Source organism: Populus trichocarpa, chromosome 12, assembly GCF_000002775.5.
Source record: "Populus trichocarpa isolate Nisqually-1 chromosome 12, P.trichocarpa_v4.1, whole genome shotgun sequence".
NCBI lineage: Eukaryota > Viridiplantae > Streptophyta > Magnoliopsida > Malpighiales > Salicaceae > Populus > Populus trichocarpa.
Window position 1 is genome coordinate 14,276,693 of NC_037296.2, and position 22,077 is coordinate 14,298,769.

The following is a 22,077-nucleotide window of genomic DNA, read 5'->3' on the forward strand; positions in this document are numbered from 1 at the left end:
CTAACAATTGTAATAAAAAATAAATTAAGTAATGCTACTACTAATTTTTTTATTGTCTTTAAATTTCAAAATTTAAAGTAGAAAATCACACATGTTAGTTATTGAGTTTTCCAATGTTAACAGATTTAATAGGATATAAAAAAGACAAACAATGATGCTTAAATCTCAAGTACACTTAATTAATCAATAAAATATTATAAAAAACAATATTATTTCATTTATAAACTCTAATTTTCGACACAATATAAAAAACTCTAATTTCAAACTTTCTACACACATATTCAACATTATATTTCTACTCTAATGTTTTATTGTTGTGTTTTTTACTTTTAATGATGGACTCCAGCTAGCAAAAACAGTAAGAAAACACAAATATATATTAAAGGAGTATTTAGAAGTGCAATAACAGTTGTTTTTTAAAATATATTTTGCTTTAAAATATATTAAAATATTTTTTTTATTTTTTAAATTATTTCTGATATCAGTATATCAAAAAAATCTAAAAATATAAAAAAATTCATTATTTTTTTTAAAAATTTTCATAAAACATCGTTTGGAACGCAATATCAAATAACGCATGAGACAATGTTTAGAGTGTAGTAGTTTTTATTTTTAATTATTATTTAAAAGTATATTTTAGTTGAAAAAACATTAAGATGATATTATTTTTAGTATTTTTAATGATTTTGATATGATAACATAAAAAATAAAAAAATTATTACTTTTGTTTTAAAATATTTTAAAGTAGAAAAACACTTTAAAAAATCATAATACGTTCCCAAACTAAAACTAAAACCAACTTAGCCATTATCCTGTTTAATATTATTTAGATATTTTTTAAATTTAGCAAAGTATTTTTTTAAATTTTAGCATAATAACACTATAAGAAAAGAAATGTAGTAAAATAATATAATTTTTGAATTTTTAAAATTAAAAAATCTCACCATAAGACCTTGTTTTCGATAGTTTATGTTTTAATTTTTTTTATGAATTGGTCGAACCATTAGTTCTAAATTTAGATAGATGTCTGAATTTACAATATCTAAAACTATACTATTTCGCTAATTTGTTTTTTGTTTTGGATTGTTTTTGCCATTATTTTTTGTATTTTACCTGCGAATTTCCTAATTTATCCACATTATTTAGGGATTCTCTTACGACAAAACCAAAAATAAAAAGCCTCTCTCTCCCTCTCCTCCTTCTCCCTCAGAACAACCTTAACTTTCCTCTACTTCACAGCAGCAGTCTCTCTCTTTCCTTGATCAGTTCCTGTTTTTTGATCATGTAAAAATCACTTCACAAAAATTTGAAAATCCTTATTTCATTTTTTCCCTTAAAATCCAAAACACTTGAAAAGATTCATACTTTTCAATGGCCTTCTTTAAGTTCTCTTCAACATCCTTTTTTCTTTTGATTCACATTGCTCTGTTTTCAAGTTTCTCTCTTGCTGCAGACCCAACTGTCTATTATGACTTTAAGCTATCTTACATCACTGTCTCTCCTCTTGGTGTTCCTCAAAAGGTTCCATTTTTATTCTCTCTGTAGACTTTTTTTTTTTTTTTTTCATTTTTTAACGCTTCGTTCTTGGGGTTTTTCTGGGGTTCTTTGTGCTTGTTTTTGGCTTCTGGGATATGTTAAAGATGATGTTTTAGGACATTTATGTTAATGGGTTTTGTTTCTTTCATGGTACTGAAGTAGTTTGAGGTTTTACTGTTATTGAAGTAGATTAAGACAATGATTCTTGGTTTGTACTAGATGATTTCTCGATGGGGTTTTATTTGTTAGTTCCTGTTTTGTTGAAGTAATCTGTTGCTTATGTTTTCAATGCCATCTTCATTTTTTCCCCACACATTCTCTGCATCTTCACTGTCCCTGGTGTTAATGATTTCAGTGTGTTTAAGCAAAAATGGTCTTTTGACTGTTTGTGTGGTGTTATTGATAGTTATTTGGTTGTTGTTGAATCAAATATTGGTTCTTGTAGTTTATGGTTTTATACTGCTTTGTAAATGATTTATATTTCAAGTTTTTGTTTTTGGGTTAGTACTTTTAGTGTTTTATTTTCTTACCCATTTTTTCACGTTATTTTTTTGTTCATTTTATTCAAACTGTTAAGATACAGTACAAAAGTGTATTTGGATGAAAAGTTGTGTGTTTTCTGAAAGCAGTTATTGGTTTATGTTCTGTATTTTACTGTATATTCCTCTTATTTGTTAGGATATGATTGCAGGTTATAGCTATCAATGGACAGTTTCCTGGTCCTCTTGTTAATGCTACCACTAACAATAATGTTGTTATAAAAGTATACAATGATTTGGATGAAGACCTTCTAATGACATGGTAAGTTCTTTGGCTTTTGTATCCTTTTCTATTCTCTGCTCTTATTTCATGTTGAGAATGATTTTCTGAAAATTTGGGTGGATTGATGACTTACAACAGGCCTGGGATCCAAATGCGACGTAATTCATGGCAGGATGGTGTTCTGGGCACAAATTGTCCAATTCCTCCGACTTGGGACTTTAATTACACTTTTCAAGTAAAAGATCAGATTGGGAGCTTTTTCTACTTTCCGTCTCTTAATCTTCAAAGAGCCTCGGGTGGCTTTGGTCCCTTTGTTATTAACAACAGGGCAGTTATCCAAATTCCTTTCGCTCAGCCGGATGGGGATTTTACCCTTCTGATTGGGGACTGGTATACAAGGAACCATACGGTTAGTTTTCTTAAGAGGTTACACTTCCTTTTATGCTGTGATGGGTTTCAGGATTGAACTCCAATGGTGACGTTTTACATTTAATTTCAGGCATTGAGAGCTGATCTTGACTCTGGAAAAGACCTTGGAATGCCCGATGGAGTTTTAATTAACGGGAAAGGACCATACAGATACAACACAACTCTTGTACCTGACGGGTTGCCATATGAAACCATTAAAGTTGACCCAGGTATGTTCTTCAGGCATGAAAAGTGCACATTTAACAGTTTGCATTCTTATCCACTCCTCACCTGTTTTCTTAGTTTTGGAACAGAATGGTTTCATATCAGATAATCAGTTATAGACTGATTTGTAATTTAATCCTTCAATTTCTTTTCTTAAAATATTTCCAAGTTCTCATTTTATTGCTTCTGGTGGTTCTCATCATGTATTCTCAGTTTTAGACATTAAAACCAATATACATGTTGAATATGTTTTTGCTCAAAGTTTTTAGTCGGAATTGCATCATGTTTTGCAGGCAAGACTTATCGATTTCGTGTCCACAATGTTGGGACTTCAACTAGTTTGAACTTCAGAATCCAGGGACACAATCTGCTTCTTGTGGAAACAGAGGGTTATTACACTGTGCAACAAAATTATACTAGTTTTGATATTCATGTGGGGCAGTCTTCTTCCTTTTTGGTCACCATGGATCAGAATGCTACTAGTGATTACTACATCGTAGCAAGTGCTCGGTTTGTGAATGAATCAATTTGGCGAAAAGTCTCTGGTGTTGGCATTTTACACTATTCCAATTCAAAAGGACCTGCTACTGGTCCTCTGCCTGAAGCACCAAGTGATATTTATAACCAGTGGTCAGCCATGAACCAGCCAAAAGCCATCAGGTTATTTCTTTCACTCAAGAGGTCAATTTCTAGTATAATTTTTCCATATGTGATCGCATCTCAGTTATGTCACTTCTAAACATGATTCTGTGTCTGTTGGTGGATGTTTCACTCCCCCCAAAAAATTTATCCTGTTCTGTTCTAAAATTGTTAAAGCAAAAACATCTTCGAGTAACACTCGCAACGTAATTTCTTGCATTTTAACAAGAAGATGAGTGGATATATAATGGAGACCAACATAATTTCTTACATAATTTCTTGCATATATATTTCATCATTATAACAATGGAGAAGATGAGTGGATATCTCCCCAAGCATGTTTTTATGTAAGGGACAAACAATCTACTTAGTGAAGAAATAGGAACAAGGAGAAAATGGCTATCAACGAGCAATTTTTTTTTTATTTCACTAGTTGGCAAATATTTTCTCAATGATAATAGGAAAGCATTATTAAGATTTGTTGCCCACCTGACAGCCAACAATCATTGTAGGTAACACCATGTGTCATTCTTGTACTGATTGATATGAATAAAGAGCCCGCTGGATTTATTTCCTTCTGCTTCTTTTCGTTTAGGTTTAGAGAAACCATTTTCTTAGCTATTCAGAGCTAATGTTGCTGTTTTCATTTGCATTAGGCAAAATACATCTGCAAGTGGAGCTCGCCCAAATCCACAGGGGTCTTATCACTATGGTTCTATCAATGTGACTGACACATATATTTTAAGGAGCTTGCCACCAACTACCATCGACGGGAAGCTGCGTGCAACTCTGAATGGGATATCATTTGTCAATCCGGGTACACCAATCAGGCTTGCTGACCTTAACAAAGTGAAGGGATCTTACAAACTTGATTTTCCTAGTGCACCACTTAATAGAACTTTCCACAGGGACACTTCTGTAATTAATGCTACATACAAGGGGTTTACAGAAATCATATTGCAGAACAATGATACTAGAATGCAGAGCTTTCACATGAATGGTTACTCCTTTTTCGTTGTTGGGTGAGAAAGGCCTCCTTTCTTCTAATGTGTTAGCTGTCCGAATTAGGAATTCTCATAATAGTTTTTTGTTTAAAATCCAGGATGGACTGGGGCATTTGGTCAGAGAACAGCAGAGGTTCATACAATAAGTGGGATGCTATTTCTCGCAGCACAGTAGAGGTTGGTTTTTCTATCTTGATCTTCTGTTATCATACAGGTGACATGGATGTGACATACTTATGTTTTTATTTATTTCTATCTGTTTATATAAAAACAGCTTTAATAGATTATCATGCTAAGATGATTATCGGTTTCCTGAAATTCTAGGCAGTACCTTGATACTGAATTCGTAATAGAGTTTTTTTAAGGAGTCCCTTTATTTTTCTTTTGTTTAGGTTTATCCTGGGGGATGGACAGCAGTTCTCGCCTCCCTTGACAATGCTGGAGTATGGAATCTGAGAGTAGAAAATCTTGATAGATGGTATCTCGGCCAAGAAACATATATGAGAATAATCAATCCTGAAGAAAATGGCGAAACAGAGATGCCCCCCCCTAATAATGTTTTATATTGTGGTGCCCTTGCTTCCAAACAGCAGTATGTATCAGAAACTATTTCATAAAATCACCCCCCCCTCCCTTCTTCTTCTCATGGAATAACTTGTGCTGTGTTTTACATCTTCAGGGATTTAAGCCACAAATCAGGAGCATCGATTCTCCATGGCAATCCTAATCTGTTTTTCACTCTGCTGATGGCACTCTGCGCGGTTTTCATTTTCAGCTAAAGGTTTCTTCTAATTGCTTTGGAAGTTGATTATAGTTTTGTTGTCAGTGGTGGGCTTGTAGGAGTTGTGCCCTTTACAAACTTCATCCAGCTGTGTACATTAGAGTCGGAACTTCAATGTTGTTCATTGAAAATTTCTTGGTGTCATTGATAATTTTTTTTTAATTCCTTGGGGATCTTTACCCTTTTCTTTGTATTTTAGTTCACTGGGAGTCGATTGTTCTCTATCCATTTAAAAGCAAACACACTGATGATGATCAACCCATTCTCTCAAAAACCACCTCTCTTTCAACACACGATTTGGATATATCTTTTTAGACAACATTTGTGTTTCACTTGTTTCTTAAATTTCTGCCTCTTTAACAATACCGCAATCATACCTTTTGCTACTAGGAACTTATTTTGGTTATTATTTTGTCTACGGGGTATCATAGAGATGGTAACATGGGTGCTTAAGTGGAAGTAAACACGATTCCAGGCTATGATGGTGGAGCTTGATTTTTGATCAAATTGTATGAACGTTTCTTTTTCTTGATTCTACTCTAAGTTGTGCTAAAATCATTAGGTGCCAGGCACCACAGCAATAAATACACTCCAGTTCTGTAACCCTACTGCTGGCTTAAGGTTCAGGTACGTAGTTTGGTTCTTGACCAGGTATAGATGGTTCCAAATTATCAAAAAATAAAAAAGAAAGAAAGTATAGAATGACCTAACAAGATGTATCTTACCTGGGGCAGATCATGGAAGCCTGATTTGGCAGGGATTGGGTTCCAACTTCTTTGAAATGGGTTTTGATGGGCTTGAACTTACTAAGCTAATTAACTCCTTCAGGGAAATTGGACCAAGCTGCAACTTTTCTCTAATGGACCCTGGTAAAGGGAAGTTAAAATGGAAGGGATGAACACCGTGAGAGTACCGTGGATCTTGGTCAAAGATAATTTTCAGATGAATGAAAGCTCCAAAGAGTTGGGCTATTACTTTCTGGTGAAATCATTATGTGAGAATTAAGGGAAACAATGAAGGAAACATCAATCATCCAATTGTTGCTTTGATTGTAACCAGACAACATGTTTGCTACCGAAAGGACTGATAAGTGTAGATAAATTCCTAAATATTTAGTTAGTGTTTCGCTAATTCCGCGGGACATATAAGAGATATATATAGAAGAAACGAAAATTTATTTAAAGATATAAAAACAAGTATACTAGCACAATTTCTTATTCGATTGAAAATAAAAAGATATTGAAACATGTTTTTTTTATATTTTTTTTTCCTGTTTTGATACAGTAATCAAAAGTTAGATATATTAATATTAGGATGTGTTTGAGAACGTAGTGCAAACCGTGTTCTCAAAAGTTTTGAATGTTTTTTTAAATATATTTTTTTATGTTTTCATATCGTTTTGATGTGCTGATGTTAAAAATAAATTTTTAAAAATAATTTATTTTATTTTAATACATTTCTAAATAAAAAATACTTTGAACAACCACCGCCACTACAATCCCAGCAAACATTCACTTACTATCTCCCTTACTATCTTTGTACTTCACTTACTATCTCCCTTACTATCTTTGTACTATGCAGGTTTCATGTGGTCTGGAACTTGACTGGAAAGTAATGCAAGAAACTTTAGAGATTGGTGGGGGCAGCAGGGGGCATGGACTTGGGGATTTGTGGGTGGAAAGAAGAACATAATTAGCAGTCACATGGACTTGATTCAATATTAGTGCATATTATATCATGTTATCTTCCCTCACAAACAACAATTCTTAATGAAACCCTAATTATTCAGTCACACCCCTCAAATGACGCTATCAAATTTCATGCGTATGGATAATCTTTCTTTGACTTTGCAGGCACTCTGTCTAGTAAAGGAATACACAGTGATTGTGCAACCAAGAACCAAGAAAAAATAAATAAATCTAACAGGTTGAAATAAAGAAATGTCCATGTCAAAACGTAGTCACTTCACTTGCTTTTTCTACTCCTAAGATTCTTTCTGTCCCTTTGTGACTCTCTCCTTGGTGAGATATGATCAGCAGAGAAGACCCAGCACAATGAGTATGTTCTTGAGAGATATCCATTTATATTTTGAAGGCACGTCCATGCTCTTGACTTCACCAGAACTCCACAGTACATGAACCTTTTCATCAGTGCAAATTAAGTAGTATATAAACTCTTTACATTTTACTTCAACCCCACTATATATTGACTCTTCCTTTGTAACTTGCACTCTGTTTTTCACGTTCTTGGTTAATCCACGGTGCTGTTATTTGCTCTTCTCTTGTGCTCTCTGCTCCTTCCTGCAGCTTTGAGGCCTTTGAAATATGAGTACGTATTCATTCCCATTAAGGTAGGTACTTGTTTTGTTTGTGTGTTTGTGCTTTTGGTACCAAAACTTTAGTGGATTCTTGAGGTCTCCAATTTGGTTTTGACTGTTTGACGTTAACAGACATTAATTTATTTTATTTTTTTACCTTCCTTTGTGGTGATAGTAAGTTGTTTATAGCTTCTATATAAGATTTTTTTTTTCATTTTATGCATCAAAGTTTGTTGTACTAATATTTTTTCATATTTGTATCGTAATCTCTTACATTTTATGCGTTCAACGAAGTAAATATTTGGATTCAGATCTTTTATATTCGATGAGAATATTATTGGTCATTTTTCCTAATCTCATCATTAAATTCAATAATTTAGAATATGTAAAATTGTAAATAACATCATAATTATAATTCTTTCTCTCTCTCTCTCTCTCTCTCTAGTTTTAAGCCATTTCCTTAATAGGAAATCTAGAATGTTATAAAAAATCTCATTTGTTATAAAAAAGATTTAGTATTAATTAAGTTTAACCATTTTTGACATATATAGGCTAAATCAAACTTATTTATTTCGAACATATGGTTTTGATTTAACAAATAGGAACCAGCATGTAGAATGTTAAACCATTTTCTAGATAAAAAAATAAATTTACAAAATAACTTTTTTTAAATGAGTTTTCTATATCAAAGAGAACGAACCATTGAGCCAAAATTAGACTAATTGCCTATTTAGGGTACATAGAGGGTATTTAGCATTGTGATTGGAACTTTATTTGAGTGTGTTTGGCTTGAAAAAAATATTAAATTAATATTTTTTAATACTTTTCAATAACCTTGATTTGTTGATACTAATTAAAATAAAAAAAATTCTGAAAAAAATTATTTTAATATATTTTAAAGTGAAAAACATTTTTAAAAAGCTTTATATATCATGATAACAATTTTATTTGCTTTCAAAGGTGACTTACAAGTCACAAAAACTCACATTAAATTTATTTGGTAAAAGGTGCATACAAAATAATTCTGAATTCCTCGACACATGATCAATGCAAAAGTGACAAGCATGTGTCCTAACATAATATGATTTGAAGGTTTGTGTTATTCTGAATCCTGAATTCAATGATCATATGTTACCTAGGTTGATTTGATCTAGATCCTTTAAATGGGCCAGCATAAAATTTGATTTTTTTCTTTGGTTGATGACCAATTGAGTCATGCCCTTGATCTTGAAATGCACTTGTCTGCCATGCGTCCTTCGCATCTCTCAACCTTTATTGAGTAGTTGAGATTATCTTCTTGACCAAGTAAAGTTAGATCTTGCTCCATACTCATCCAAAGCCTATCTGCTTATTAATTTTGTCTTAAACCCCAGCTTCAAGAAAACCTACATACACCTTCCTAGTGGTGCCGATTTCATGCAAAAATCAAGCTGGTTGGATTTTTTGAGTGCCTTCTACGCTCGAGAAGGGAACATATATAATTCACTATGTGCATTTGCCAAACTTCTCAGCAAAGCATTAACTTATCATGAAATTAGGTCATCATTATATAAAGATATTGTAAATCGCATGCTTGCATCTTTGCTATAACTCCTTTCTACCATAGATCATGTAATAAAATTAAGAAGCTCGAAGATAATTAATGTGGTCAGTCCAATAATGTAATATTTAGCCAAGAAATTGGTATTCGGCTTAATGGTTCTCGTGTCATGCCAACATGTATAAGAAGAGGGCCGAAGTCTCAAATATGAGCTGCATGTAGAACATTAAAAACGACATTGATCATAAATAGACCATCAGTAACTAAAATAGGTGTTTCAAATTTATATTGCTGGGCTAATTCTTCGATTATAAGCAGGTGTTTCAGATTTGGAAAGTCATTGAACTCAATATTAATCCATGCAAAAAAATTGATACGAGGATATTATCTCAATTATAAGCCAGTGACTCGGATTGAAAAGTCGATGAACTTAATATTAATAAACCCAGTTTCGGATTTTTAAGAAAATCAGATGGAATTAACATAGTTAAACCCGAGCAATGCAATCGAGATTCGGATTGATTTTTATTTTATTTTTTTCAAAATGATATCGTTAAAATAACCATTGTCAAACTATCCAGCCTGTTTACACGATCCGTTTAATAATAATTTTGCACAAGGATACTCTTTGAAACAACATAAGCAAAGAATATTCAAAGGCAGAAATGTAACCAAGTCAAGAGAAACAGGCAGGCTTTACTCTAATATGGTTTCATAAAAGTTGAAAATACAAACACATATGAAATCGATAACCCCATCGATTCCATAAACAGCACATGTGCATGGCTGCTAGACCATAGAGGCTACATTAAAATGCCTTCACATATACAAACGATTAATTGCTTCAACTCCATTTTCCCACACCCACAACCACCTAAGAAATAATATTTCATCTTACAAGAAATTGAACATAATTTGTTTTCTTTCCCAAGAGTCTAGTCTTGCAGTATAAACTTACATATATGCTAGCTAGGACAACAACAGTTAAAGGTTATATATATGCTGTTTTAAGTTTTATTATGTACAGGAACTTAGAATCATAATTTCCCTTTGCATTCAAATTGAAACATCCTATGATTAGTATATACCATGCAGCGTAGTTTTTAACTGGATATCATCATTTCCATAGATCAATTTGACAACTGGAGGTTGACGTCGAGGCATTTTCCGGCACGGATGTATCTTGCTTACTCAAGTGTCGAGCAAATATGTTTGGTGCATGGATTGATGATGTGTTGAAGATGTTGTTGCTGGCATTTGGGTGGTTGTTTTCCTTGACCACATCTTCTTGGCTCAATTGAGAAGCAACAAATTTGTCAAGTACTCTCCAGTCTGTCACTTGATCAACTGCTTGCTCATTAATGTTGTTGCTACCATAGATAGAGGGAAAGCTTTGCTCATGTGCTTGTTGAATGTGATCTTCTTGTGTGAGTGTTGAGGATTGTATAGTGCTTGCCTGGTTTATGTCCAGGCCATATGCAGCATTGATGGAATTGCAGCTTATAGTTGGAGCTGATTGCAGCAGTTTAGGGCTTTGTAGAAGTGGGAGTTGGAGGAAGTGATCATGAGGGATTTGGTACTGCAGATCTATCTCTTTCTTGCACGGGTATGGGAATTGATAACCCAAATCAGGCTGAGAATTTTGCTTTGGTGAATCCAAGTCATGCATGAATGCAACTTGATCATCATACCAACAGACTGATTCATGCTCACTCACTTTTCGCATCGTTGGTAATCTTTTCTTGAACACCCTACACACGACCCAACCTTCTTCCTGAAACAGAATTACATACAAAACCTTTCATGCTTCGAAAAAAGAAAATTTTCAGCATTAAGACATAAAAACGTCTTCCTATACTTGCCTGTGGAGTCCCATTTTCATCTGTTTCGAGTCGGTATTCATGCATAATCCAGTCCGATTTCTGCCCATTCGGAGCTCGACCTTTATAAAAGACTAAGGTCTTCCTCATTCCGATCAAGTCTTGCTTCGAATAAATTGCCTTGTCTCTACCTGTTGCTTTCCAAAACCCAGCAGCAGTGGCTCTATTTGTGCGAGTTCCAGTTGGATACTTCTTATCTTTGTGGCTAAAAAAGTACCATTCATTTTGTTCCTCGGTTCCTATTCGGCATAGTTCTGTTTAAATCATCAAGATAAGCAAAAATTTTGATGGTCAGTGAACTTTCCTGACGCTCAAACACTTGGAAATTTTGATCACTATTGATTATTTACAAGAATTTTGCAGTACTATAAATACCTTGAAGATCCCATGGCTCAATTTTGTAAAGGTCGACATCTTTAATGACATCTACATCAATCCTTCTTGAATTCACTTTTTTCCTAAGGTAGTAATCGACAAGTTCTTCGTCGGTAGGATGGAACCGGAAACCAGGAGGAACATGTGTAAAAGTATTCATATTCTCCTGCTGCGTACGTCTTGAGTCCTGAAATCCATTCAGCATACTCCATTAGAATGTATTTTCATTCAATTATCAAATTAACTAAAACAAGAAAAAAATGTACATTTTTATAATTAATGGACTCAATATTATCAGCCTAATTTGGATTTTAATTTTATCTGCTCAAAGACTCAACATCTATTTAATTTACCGAACCTTCCCTTTATTAATTTGATTAGATACAAAATCATGATTTATATGTTCAGCAACCATAAAAAAAATCCTGAAAGGGGTTAAAGTTCAAGCAAAAAACAGCAAATATTGCCTTGTAAACCCGAAGAAATTATTTGATCAAATGTCAAATATTTGGATCGAAACCAGCCAGCATGTTATGAAAAAAAACTGTTCTCCATGAATGAATTTAACAGAAGCACAGAGTTATGGCAGCAATAAGCATATTTCCTTCTGAATAACTACCGTATGTCTCATTGCTCAAAATTCTTTACTTTGAAATGAAGTACATTGTTCTTGTGGTAACTTCATTCTGGAAAGACCAATTCAAACTATAATCAATTTTCTGAACGTGCTATCAACACCAAGTTTAATTAGGTTAACTATGATGTCAAGCACTTGTATAGACTTAGATGAAAAGAGAATAAATAACCATTATTTTTTTTTCTATGTTATAATTAAGTGAATATAACGTATACTTTTCATTTCATATACTGGATAATGGATTAGTTTATGATCCTATATGCAATAAAGATTATTTTGCACACAAGATTTACGTACGATCGAGTAGTTCCAAGCACAATATCAAATTTATCACTATTTCAGAGCTGAAAAATGAAGAAATTAACTTCAAGAACCATCACAGCAAACAATGTTCTTGTAACAACTTGATGTAATTGATATATTTAATTTTCAAGTTATATATATATATATATAATTTTCTCCTCACATTGTAAAAATTAAGGTCTCATGATCGAATGAGAGATCAGGAAAAATATCAAAATTTTCGATGAAATTGATAATGAAAAAGGATCATGCAACTAGCTAGTTGAATAAATTAAGTACTGAATTTGCTTGTATTGATCAGGTTTCTAATTTGAGCATACATAGCCCAAAAGCTTCTATTCTTTCTCTATCTCCAATTTTATCATAGAAAAAACAAAAGAATTACAGTAAGGTTAGCCAAAAAAGATTGTTTAAATATATGAACACAAAACTAAACAAGAATTTCAAGTGCATGATGAATTCTAAAGATGATTGATTTAGATGTTGAATGCGAGATACTAAAATTAGCTCTTCCTTTCAATGGAGTACGTACGCGCATGCGATGATAATATTTTGGCAAAGACAACTCACATGTCATAACCATCATGCAACATCACTTTTATGATGCAGAATTATGGGCATTCCATTTTACAAAACAAAGGAAAAATAAGCAATATAGCCCATGAAAAAGGAGTCAAAAATAGAAGACCAGAAAGCATATGTGGTGAATGAGATTGTATAGTTAATTATTATGATCAATAGAATGGATTTACTTAGTATAGATGCATATAGGTAATTAAATTTATTTTTCTTTTTAGTAGTAGAAAAAATGCTGATCTTTATTGAGATATAGATCTGCAGAAACATCCACCTCATGGATATTTTCATCAATCCATTCTCCACCTTCTTTTTTATCCACTCTCAAACATGAAATAACATTGATTTTGTTAAGAAAATGATCCACATGTTATGATGTTCCATGCACAAGCAAAAATATGAAGATCAAGAGAAGAGAGAGCTCACAGAGCAAAAAACCAAGATCTCTAGTCCTTGTAATCCACAGATCTGTATTGTTGATTGAAACTGCCTTGAATTCAACAAAGAAGAACCCTTTTTTCTCCGAAAGTAGAATGATGATACAGAAACTTGTGGTAGCTAGCTCTCAACTTCACTCCAACTATAGAGGAAGCTCCTAACATCAGACAAGAAAACAAGACAACAAAAGTGAAAAAAGAAACAGTTATAGTACTTTATAACATCTCCTTGAGAATTGAACCCCAACCTCTTTTTTTACTCCAACAAAACAAATCTGCTTGTCTAGTTGTCGGAATGGATCCCAAGGATGCAAGCATTGAACGACACAAACCCTTCAAAGAAAAAAGCTGAGAAAGAGAGGAATGGAAGAATGGGAAATAAGTAGGGTTAAATAGGAGAGACAGATAGAGAGAAAAGCCAAAAAAAAAGAAAAAGAAAGAAAACCCTAATGACCAAATATTATTATCATCAATGATTCAATATTGTTGAAAGATAAATGTTTTTCAACATCATAAGCTCTCATTGTCTCTCATTATCGAATTGAGCTAGATTGGTGGACAAGATTTGGGCGGGAAAAAAGGTGGCAAAAATGGAAGCTAGCTAGCCAGGTAACCCCAAAACGCCTCCTCTCTTGATCTCTCTCCTTCTCTCCCTACCCGCAACTGATAAAGACCCTAAAGAGAAGAGAAAGAGAAGCCAGCACACAAAAAATCTTCTTCTTCTTCTCTTATGGGAGAGATAGAGGGGTGATTAAAGGGTGGGATTGTCAAGAGATGAACTAACGGAACAGACCAATCAAGAAAGCTTAAAAAATCCAAGGCAAGGCTAGCTAGAAAGACCCCAAAAAGAGAGAATAAAAAAAGAAAAAAATGGTGTAATCTTGGTGGTGACGTAATGGAACAGCCACCAGCCAAAAAAATACACATAAATATATCATCTCTCTCTTTGTTTTTATTTTTTTCATCGAAAGTGGCATGGTGGCCCTTGCTAGCCCTAAACTCCATTCCTAGTCCCCACCATTTCTTTGAAGTCTTAACTGTAATAAAATCAGAATGATGATGTTGGATCTACTCATGGTCTCTCTATATCACAGTATTGTGGTCCGACACCAAGAGGTTTGGCCATAGAATTGGCGATGCAGCTTACTCTCTGCTTTCTATATGATATATTGAAGTACCATCCAATTGCCTATAAATTAATTAATTTCATTAAATATGATCTATTAGGAATTGCTGAATTATGACCTCTCCGAGCAGATTTTCCTAGCTATGCAATGAGTATAGCTATAGCCATATACCAGATCAGTGGTAACCTCAAGCTGCTTTCTTTTTACATGAAAGGAGTTTGCTGCAAAAGATTTATAGTCGCCTTTCAGGTGCAATTAAAAGCATGCCGTTTATACTTAAACAAGACTCTCAAGTACTCTCCAATGTCAATACTATAAAAGATGGCGAGAAATCAATACAATAAACCTCCAATCTCAATAAATTTTTAAAGAAAGAATATTCATATATATGTACATGTGAGCTTGCATGCATGCGCGCAAGGATAATTCGTTACTTTCAAAGATTATTTTGAGAATTCATTTAATGTAATTAATCTTATGACTAATCTTGTTTACTAAATTACTTGTAATTAAGCTAAATACAGATGCAGTGGAATAATCCTTCTTTCTAAATACATGTAAGTGTAAAATACATAATATTTTTTTGCTGTCAAATATATTATTAACCTTTTGATACCCTATTTCTACACGCAAAAAAAAGAATTAAGTTACGTCCAAGATGAAGATATATATATAATTTTTCTTCATAGTTTTTACAATTTCATTCTAAATAAACATATTTCAAATTTCTTATAGTTTTTATAAAGATGAGACTCGAATTAATATCTTATCCTCCGATTTTTCAAGAGTAATTAACATTGTAGATACAAACTCATTGATCAATAACCCTATAACCCTTAAGATAAGTTCTTTTGTTGTAGAATAACTTTACTATTTAAGTTAATAATTTTTTTTCAATAATTAGGGCATTTTTAGTAAAGTTTTTACCCGTCACAACCCTTGAAAAGATATCAATAACCCACATTTTTTTCATTATATATCTTTTCTTGAATTCAAATATATATATATATATATATATATATATATATATATATATATATATATATATATATATATATATATATATATATATAAAATGCAAGTCACAACCCTTGAAAAGATATTAAAAGAGTTCCTCTACCAAAAAAATCAGTGTAATTTTTTTAGTATTGTTTTAGCGTTTTGTATATAAAAAAATGTTTTTATTTGTTTATTTAAGCATTTTCATCATCCCCTCCAACCATAAATCTTTCACTTCACCATTAATGGATGAAATCTCAAGAATAAATAAAAAAATTATTGTGAGATTAAAAAAATTTAATCACTCTACTATCATGCAATTTAATCTATTACCAACATACCAAGGACTAGTAGCTTTGTCCCCACTTAACTACCGTACAGCTACTATATATTCTAGCTACCAACACTACCCTTTTTCATTAAATCGCCTGTAAAAAATAAATATTATTTAACGTGCCGGTTTTGCTCGTGACCGATACGTTTCCATGCTCACAATCATAGTGTCTTTCACTCTTTTTTTCTTTTTCTTTTCTGCGAAATGTTCTTTCAGCTTGGTCTCTTGTCAGGGGAGCTCAAGCCCCGTTCATGTTCCAGCCAGTCCTTTCACCCCCGTTTAGTTTTGGATTCAGTGTTTTCCTGGCAAATAACTAGGCAAGTAGTGTCATAGCTGGCTCAGTTTGGTTGGTTTGTTATTTTCTATTCTTGTGTTTCTCTGTATTTTTAACTATAATTTTTTAAAAGTGAGATGTATAATGAATCTTGGACTGCATAATAAGATTTACATTTCTCCAATTATAAAATTATTGTTGAGAAATTATAATTATTAAGACTACTTAAACCTTGTTTCACTAAAGGAAACTACTAATACATAGCCTTTAAAAAATGATTGATGCCAAATTAATACTTGAAGGAAAAATTAGTTCTTCTATTATATTTTCATTTTTAAATATTTTTATTTTAAATGACTTTTTATGATTTTATATCATTTTAATATACTCAAATCAAAAAAATATTTTTAAATAAAAAATATTTAAAAAACAAGCTCTGCTACATAAACACTACAGATAAACCTCTCAATACTTTTTTTATATATATTTTAACTCAATACTTGGTTGCTACTACAGAATTTTGACTAGTTTAAGAAGTGGGCCCAACTAACCGACCAATGGGTACTGAGAAAGAGACAATCCTCCAAATTATAGGATTGCTGCAAAATTATATAAAAAGCCGGCTGGATCAAGCTGAGCCAAGCCAAATTATTTTTGTTGGCATATGGGTCCCACTTGAGATCAGGAATGATGGAGCCTGAGGTCTCTCTGTACTTGGTAGCGGCTCGCGGTCCGGCCTGGGCTAGCCACTATCATTAAGCTCGCAACCTGCTGGTGGGCCATCTTCTTTGCTGACTTGTTCCTGCGGGTTCTTCTTGTTGTCCACGCTGGCCACTAGCATGTACCAAGTGGGCTCCACAAAAAACACGTGAAATTTACAAGGATTGGGTGCACAAGCTTTCCTATGATGCCTCCGTCCTTCATTTTGTTGTCAGATGTAACCTGTGTTGAAAAAACATTATTACTGAATTATCAAATCACTCTAAGTTAAATATTTTTATTAAAACAGTAATATTTTTATTTATATTCATCTGGTCGATTTGAATTAAATTTAATCGATTCAATTAATCACTAGAAATTTAATCAATTAATTACATTTTATTATATTAATATCTTATATTTTTCAATTAAAAATCTTGATCTCAATCAGGTTTTAAATTTTGAATTTTTGAGTCAACCTTTATTAAACTAGATTTAACAACCATTAAATTATTAAACAATCTAAGAATTTTGCTACTTGCCATGAATAACGTTTTGAAAGAATTTTGCGCATTGATTTTGTTTGATTGATGATACAATAAATACTCTAAAAGCAGCTTGATCATTACACTGTTGGAAATCTTTTTGTTTATCAATTTGTTTTTTTTTTTATGAATGCTAAATACTCTGTTAATAATATCCTTTAAATATATTCTCATATTTTTTTCCTAATTATATATCAAGAAAATCTCAATTATCCCACGGAAAATTTTCCTGAACTCCTCAAAGATTCACAATATCTTAAATCAAATTTCTCTATTTATTAAAATTAGTGAAATTAATGATATTTGTTAAAAGCCCATGTAGGAGAATATTGGTCTACGTCATAATTTGTACGATTGTTTTGAAAACTTTTCATAGAATTTTTAAATTAATTCTAAATCTACAACATGGATAATTATTCATTAAAGACTCAAGAGAGGATACCTTTTCTTAGAGAACTACTTTAAAAATTGTTCAATAATTAGGAGAGTAGTTCAAAGTTTATACTCAAGAGAGGTATACTATCATTTTATTTCATTGATTTCTTTCTATACCGAATCGTGGGTCGGCAACTAAGCAATAGTATGTTGGAAAACCAACTAATTAATACGTACAATCAATAAAAACATTATATCAGTAAGATGATTAAATATTAATTAAGTGTCTGACTTATACTTTGTAACCCGTTAACTATGTTATTTACAAATGTTGCGGGGCAAATATCGAAGGTAATTTTTATTTAATTCTATGGCTATTAAAATAAATGTATGTCAGATATTTTTAAAGCATTTAAATATTGGAGTAGAAAATGTTTTTTTAAGTCAAATTAAGTCCCTACTCCTTATTTATGCTTTTTTGTTTAATTAAGATCGTCATTTTTAAATAAAAACTCAAGGTAATTAAAATAAAGGGAAAAGATTTATTTCATGGGGAAAATCTTTCATTTTGTTCTTATTTTTTTTTTTTACAGAAACATGTATTTTTTTTTAGTAGTATTTTGCTAAGTAATAACTTATTATAATTTAAAAAGAAAGTTTCCATAAAAAAAATCATATCTTCATAATTTCTGGTTTTATAAGCAAATAATTAATTCATGATAACTATATAAAAAATATCTATTTTATTCTTATTGAATATTCATATGCATTTTTTTTTTACAATTTGTTGCATATTATGCTCATATATAATTACTAACAAAATCATTGAAAATATAACCATAAAAGTTCTAATTTTATTTAAGAGTGGCACAATATGATTTTTTAAATTGCACTGAAATTATTAATTTAAAGAAGAAATTATTTTAAATTAAAAATTATTTATGGGTATAAGATGTTAAGTCCGCGCGTCTAACCTCTAAAAAAAAAAGTCTAGGTGCGCTTGGGCCTAACTTTTTTTTTAAAATTAATAGATAATATGTTGTCCCTCAAATAAAAAAAATTATAGTAGACAACATGTTATTAACATGTGATAATTTTCTAAGCACCTCTTATGGCCAGAAAAACTTGCTGAATTTTTGGATATCCAAACTTAATTTTTAGCTTTTTTTAACATGAAAATATCACAAAAATTCCTAAAAACCAAAATAATTAACAAATGACGTATTTCCAACCTGAGAAAACCCCCTAATCACTCCAAAAACCAAATTTTGAATAAAAAAACTCAATTACCTTTTTCAAACATGGTTAAAATACAAACCACCACCATTAAGTACTACTCTTTAAAACAAATCTATTAACATCAATACTTGTGTTTTTTATGGTTGGAATGTTGCTGGACAAGGTATTTTCCTCCCCTCTTCTTTTTTTCACTCTTTTCTATATATATCTCATCTTTTAGAATTCAAGGGTTAAAATGTGATTAAAATAATATTTAAAAACTAAAGTATAAAATCATAAAATCACATGGGCTAAATAATGAAAAGTTAAAAAAAATAAAGAATAAAATATATTTTTTCCACAAAAAGTGAATATTTATTTATTAAATAATGAAACCACATTCTGTTTTAGTAGTAATAGTAATAATATTGTAACTCTTTATGCATGTTCAAATGTAATTGATAAACTCCACACCTCAATGTATTCTGTGGCACATGATGTTAGGATTATAGTAGAATTTCTTTATTTAATTTAACTTTATTTGTTAAGTATGTGTGTGTTTATTTATCCGGACTAACCGCACAAACAAAATCAAAAGTTTGAAAAATGCAATTAAACAATTATCTAACATAACCCCATACCCAGATTTTCTCACCTCTCAAATTATAATTACATCTAAAAATAAATAAAAAAGTTAGAAAATTAAAAATATAATATAATATAATCACACACGTGAAGAAAACCATGAGCCGTGAAGTACCAAACTCAAAACATTCTCTGATTCAACCATATATTAGACATTAAAAAAATAAAAAAAAGAGCAAATTATTTATGATGTGGGGCTGTGATTCAATCACATGGGTCCTACGCTCTATCATTACGGCTATACAAACATCATTGTTTGGGACCCCACGTATGCGATTGGCTCCATTACGGTATGACGTGGCACCAATTTAATGGCTGAACTTAGCAGCAACCAATAGGGATGCTGCTTCTGTAATACTCCTTGGGACCCACTTGAGATTTCTTTCACTGACATCACAGTCCGTTCTCGCATCATCCACTTCGCGTCCACTACACATACGCGGAGCACTGTAGCCTTTTCTACTGAAATTGGAGGGGTCCACATGGGAAGTTTCTACTGGTTGTTTATCTCTTGGGAATTTTTATAGGACAAGTCTACCCTTTCATTATGGGGAAGTGATTATGGTATAGTTTTTCCATTGTAACTTTTTTCTCCCCATTCTTTGAGGTATTGTACTTTTTTAAGTGAATTCAAGTAAATCTATTTTATATATATATATATATATATATATATTTTTTTTGTTATAAAATCTATTATATGATTAAAATCTTATCTTTCCTGTATCTCGAAGGAGTTGATTTAGTAGTTAAAAAAAACCAATTATATGTTTTATTCTTTTCGATGTTAAGAGAAAAAAAAACAAGAACTTAAGATATTAGATATTTTTTTCTCGGACAAAAGTACAAGACTCTAAACATTTGTCACTTTAAATAACCTTAAATCTAGTGTGAAAACTATCTCACCAACCTATATATTGAGGTAATAATTTGATTAGCTTTAGGCACCCATTCTGCGTATTTGAAAATGCTATAGAAATTAATTATGTTTTAATTTTTTTTTGTTAAAAAATATATTAAAATAATATTTTTTAAATTTATTTTTAACATTAACACATTAAAATAATAAAAAATATTAAAAAAATTAATTTTAAATATTTTTTAAAAGTTTAGATAAATAATATTTTGACTGTAATACTAAACACTCTAAATATATATTTTAATTATGTGATGGTATTTAATTAAATTTATTCTCTCTTCAACTTTGTTGGAGTTACGAGGGCAGCTTTGGAATATCAAAAGCATAGAAATATCTAGGAGTATAATGTACACCTGCCAGTAGTATGATATACTCCAAGGAAAGAAGGCGATATGTGATAGAGAAATTCTACATAAATTATACCTGTATTACAAAAAAAATTAGGTTTTTTTTTTATAGTACTTTTATGTTCATATAAAAAGTAAATCATTTTAAAATATTTTAAATCATGTAATATTAATTCTGCGCTATAGTTGAGCTAATTCATGCAAGTAGAGTTGTCGAGTCCACAAATTTGAGCTTTGCTGAGTGTAAAAATATTTTCATATATGTGATCAATGATAAGTTGTTTATCACTTCTATTTTTTTAAAAAAATAAGGGTTGAAAAACCCTTAATTAAAGAAATAATAAATGAAGCGGGGTCTGCCCCTTTTCTATTTTTTTTCTTTTTTTCCTTTGTTTTCTTTGGGCTTTTTTTTTTACACTCTCACAAAAATTTACCATATATGTTTATTTTTTAAATTTTTTTTTGACATAATTCACAAATACTATTATAATTTTTTATTTGAATTTTAATAATATTTCCTTTCAATTATTATGTATATATATGATATGAAAATAATAATATTAACAATAAATTATTCATAAAAATTCAATTCAAATTGTTTTCTTATTTTTAAAATATTTATATAGATTTTGAATATGATTTTATCACATTTATAACTTTTTTAGCTTTTAATCACATATTGATATACCATGTAACAATTGTATATATTTAGTTAAAAACCTTTAGTCCGCCAAGATAAATATGGGATATATTAATAGAAAAATTTATCTCGATATAAAAAATCAAAACGACTATTTTCAGGTTTAATAACAATGCAAAAAAAAAAATTTAGACTTTAATAATTGTCTTATGTTATGAACATATAAACTAGTATAAAAATTAAAATGAGGACATTTTACCACCTTTTTATACAGAAGCAAATACAAAAAATTAAAAATAATACATTTCAATAAAATAAGAAAATACAGAAAGGGTTTCTAGGTCCAATAAAATGTTTTGGTCCAAACCTCGAAATGGGATAACCTCTTTATAGCTAGAAAGGGTCGGTCAATTTAGAAAATCATGTTGACATTCATATTTATAGTCTTTCTAATGATAATGAATATGTATTGTTAGATAATAATATAAATTATATATTAAAATCTCATCTAACAACTTAAGTTATTGGGTTAAATTGG

The 22,077-nt window shown here is 31.2% G+C and overlaps 2 protein-coding genes across 3 annotated transcripts; one reads left to right on the plus strand and one right to left on the minus strand.

Moving 5' to 3' along the window:
- Positions 1-1,157: 1,157 nt before the first annotated feature.
- Positions 1,158-5,674, plus strand: LOC7453981 (monocopper oxidase-like protein SKS1). The gene is made up of 9 exons (XM_002318849.4): positions 1,158-1,521; positions 2,228-2,337; positions 2,437-2,707; positions 2,798-2,936; positions 3,225-3,591; positions 4,227-4,592; positions 4,673-4,751; positions 4,967-5,166; positions 5,254-5,674. The coding sequence occupies exons 1-9, from the start codon at positions 1,372-1,374 to the stop codon at positions 5,351-5,353; spliced, it is 1,782 nt and encodes a 593-aa protein (XP_002318885.1). The 5' UTR covers positions 1,158-1,371; the 3' UTR covers positions 5,354-5,674.
- Positions 5,675-9,890: 4,216 nt separating this feature from the next.
- LOC7453980 (NAC domain-containing protein 7) lies at positions 9,891-14,191 on the minus strand. 2 transcript variants are annotated; one of them, XM_052446011.1, is made up of 5 exons: positions 13,669-14,191; positions 13,410-13,578; positions 11,468-11,654; positions 11,071-11,346; positions 9,891-10,982 (listed from the first exon to the last, which is right to left on the minus strand). In XM_052446011.1, exons 3-5 carry the CDS (start codon positions 11,625-11,627, stop codon positions 10,330-10,332), a joined length of 1,089 nt encoding a protein of 362 aa, XP_052301971.1. In that variant the 5' UTR covers positions 11,628-11,654; positions 13,410-13,578; positions 13,669-14,191; the 3' UTR covers positions 9,891-10,329. The 2 variants fall into 2 exon arrangements, with proteins under 2 accessions (XP_052301971.1, XP_024437915.2); XM_024582147.2 differs by having other exon boundaries at positions 9,891-10,986; positions 11,075-11,346; positions 13,669-14,188.
- Between the last annotated feature and the right edge of the window lie 7,886 nt (positions 14,192-22,077).

Bases quoted from the DNA above. Each gene is read 5' to 3' on its own strand.
- LOC7453981 (XM_002318849.4), top strand. From the start codon at position 1,372: ATGGCCTTCTTTAAGTTCTCTTCAACATCCTTTTTTCTTTTGATTCAC. The intron at 3,592-4,226 runs GTTATTTCTTTC...CATTTGCATTAG, and splicing joins AACCAGCCAAAAGCCATCAG to GCAAAATACATCTGCAAGTG. The intron at 5,167-5,253 runs GTATGTATCAGA...TTACATCTTCAG, and splicing joins GCCCTTGCTTCCAAACAGCA to GGATTTAAGCCACAAATCAG.
- LOC7453980 (XM_052446011.1), bottom strand. From the start codon at position 11,627: ATGAATACTTTTACACATGTTCCTCCTGGTTTCCGGTTCCATCCTACC. The intron at 11,347-11,467 runs GTATTTATAGTA...TGATTTAAACAG, and splicing joins TGAGCCATGGGATCTTCAAG to AACTATGCCGAATAGGAACC. The intron at 10,983-11,070 runs GTATAGGAAGAC...TGTTTCAGGAAG, and splicing joins AAATGGGACTCCACAGGCAA to AAGGTTGGGTCGTGTGTAGG.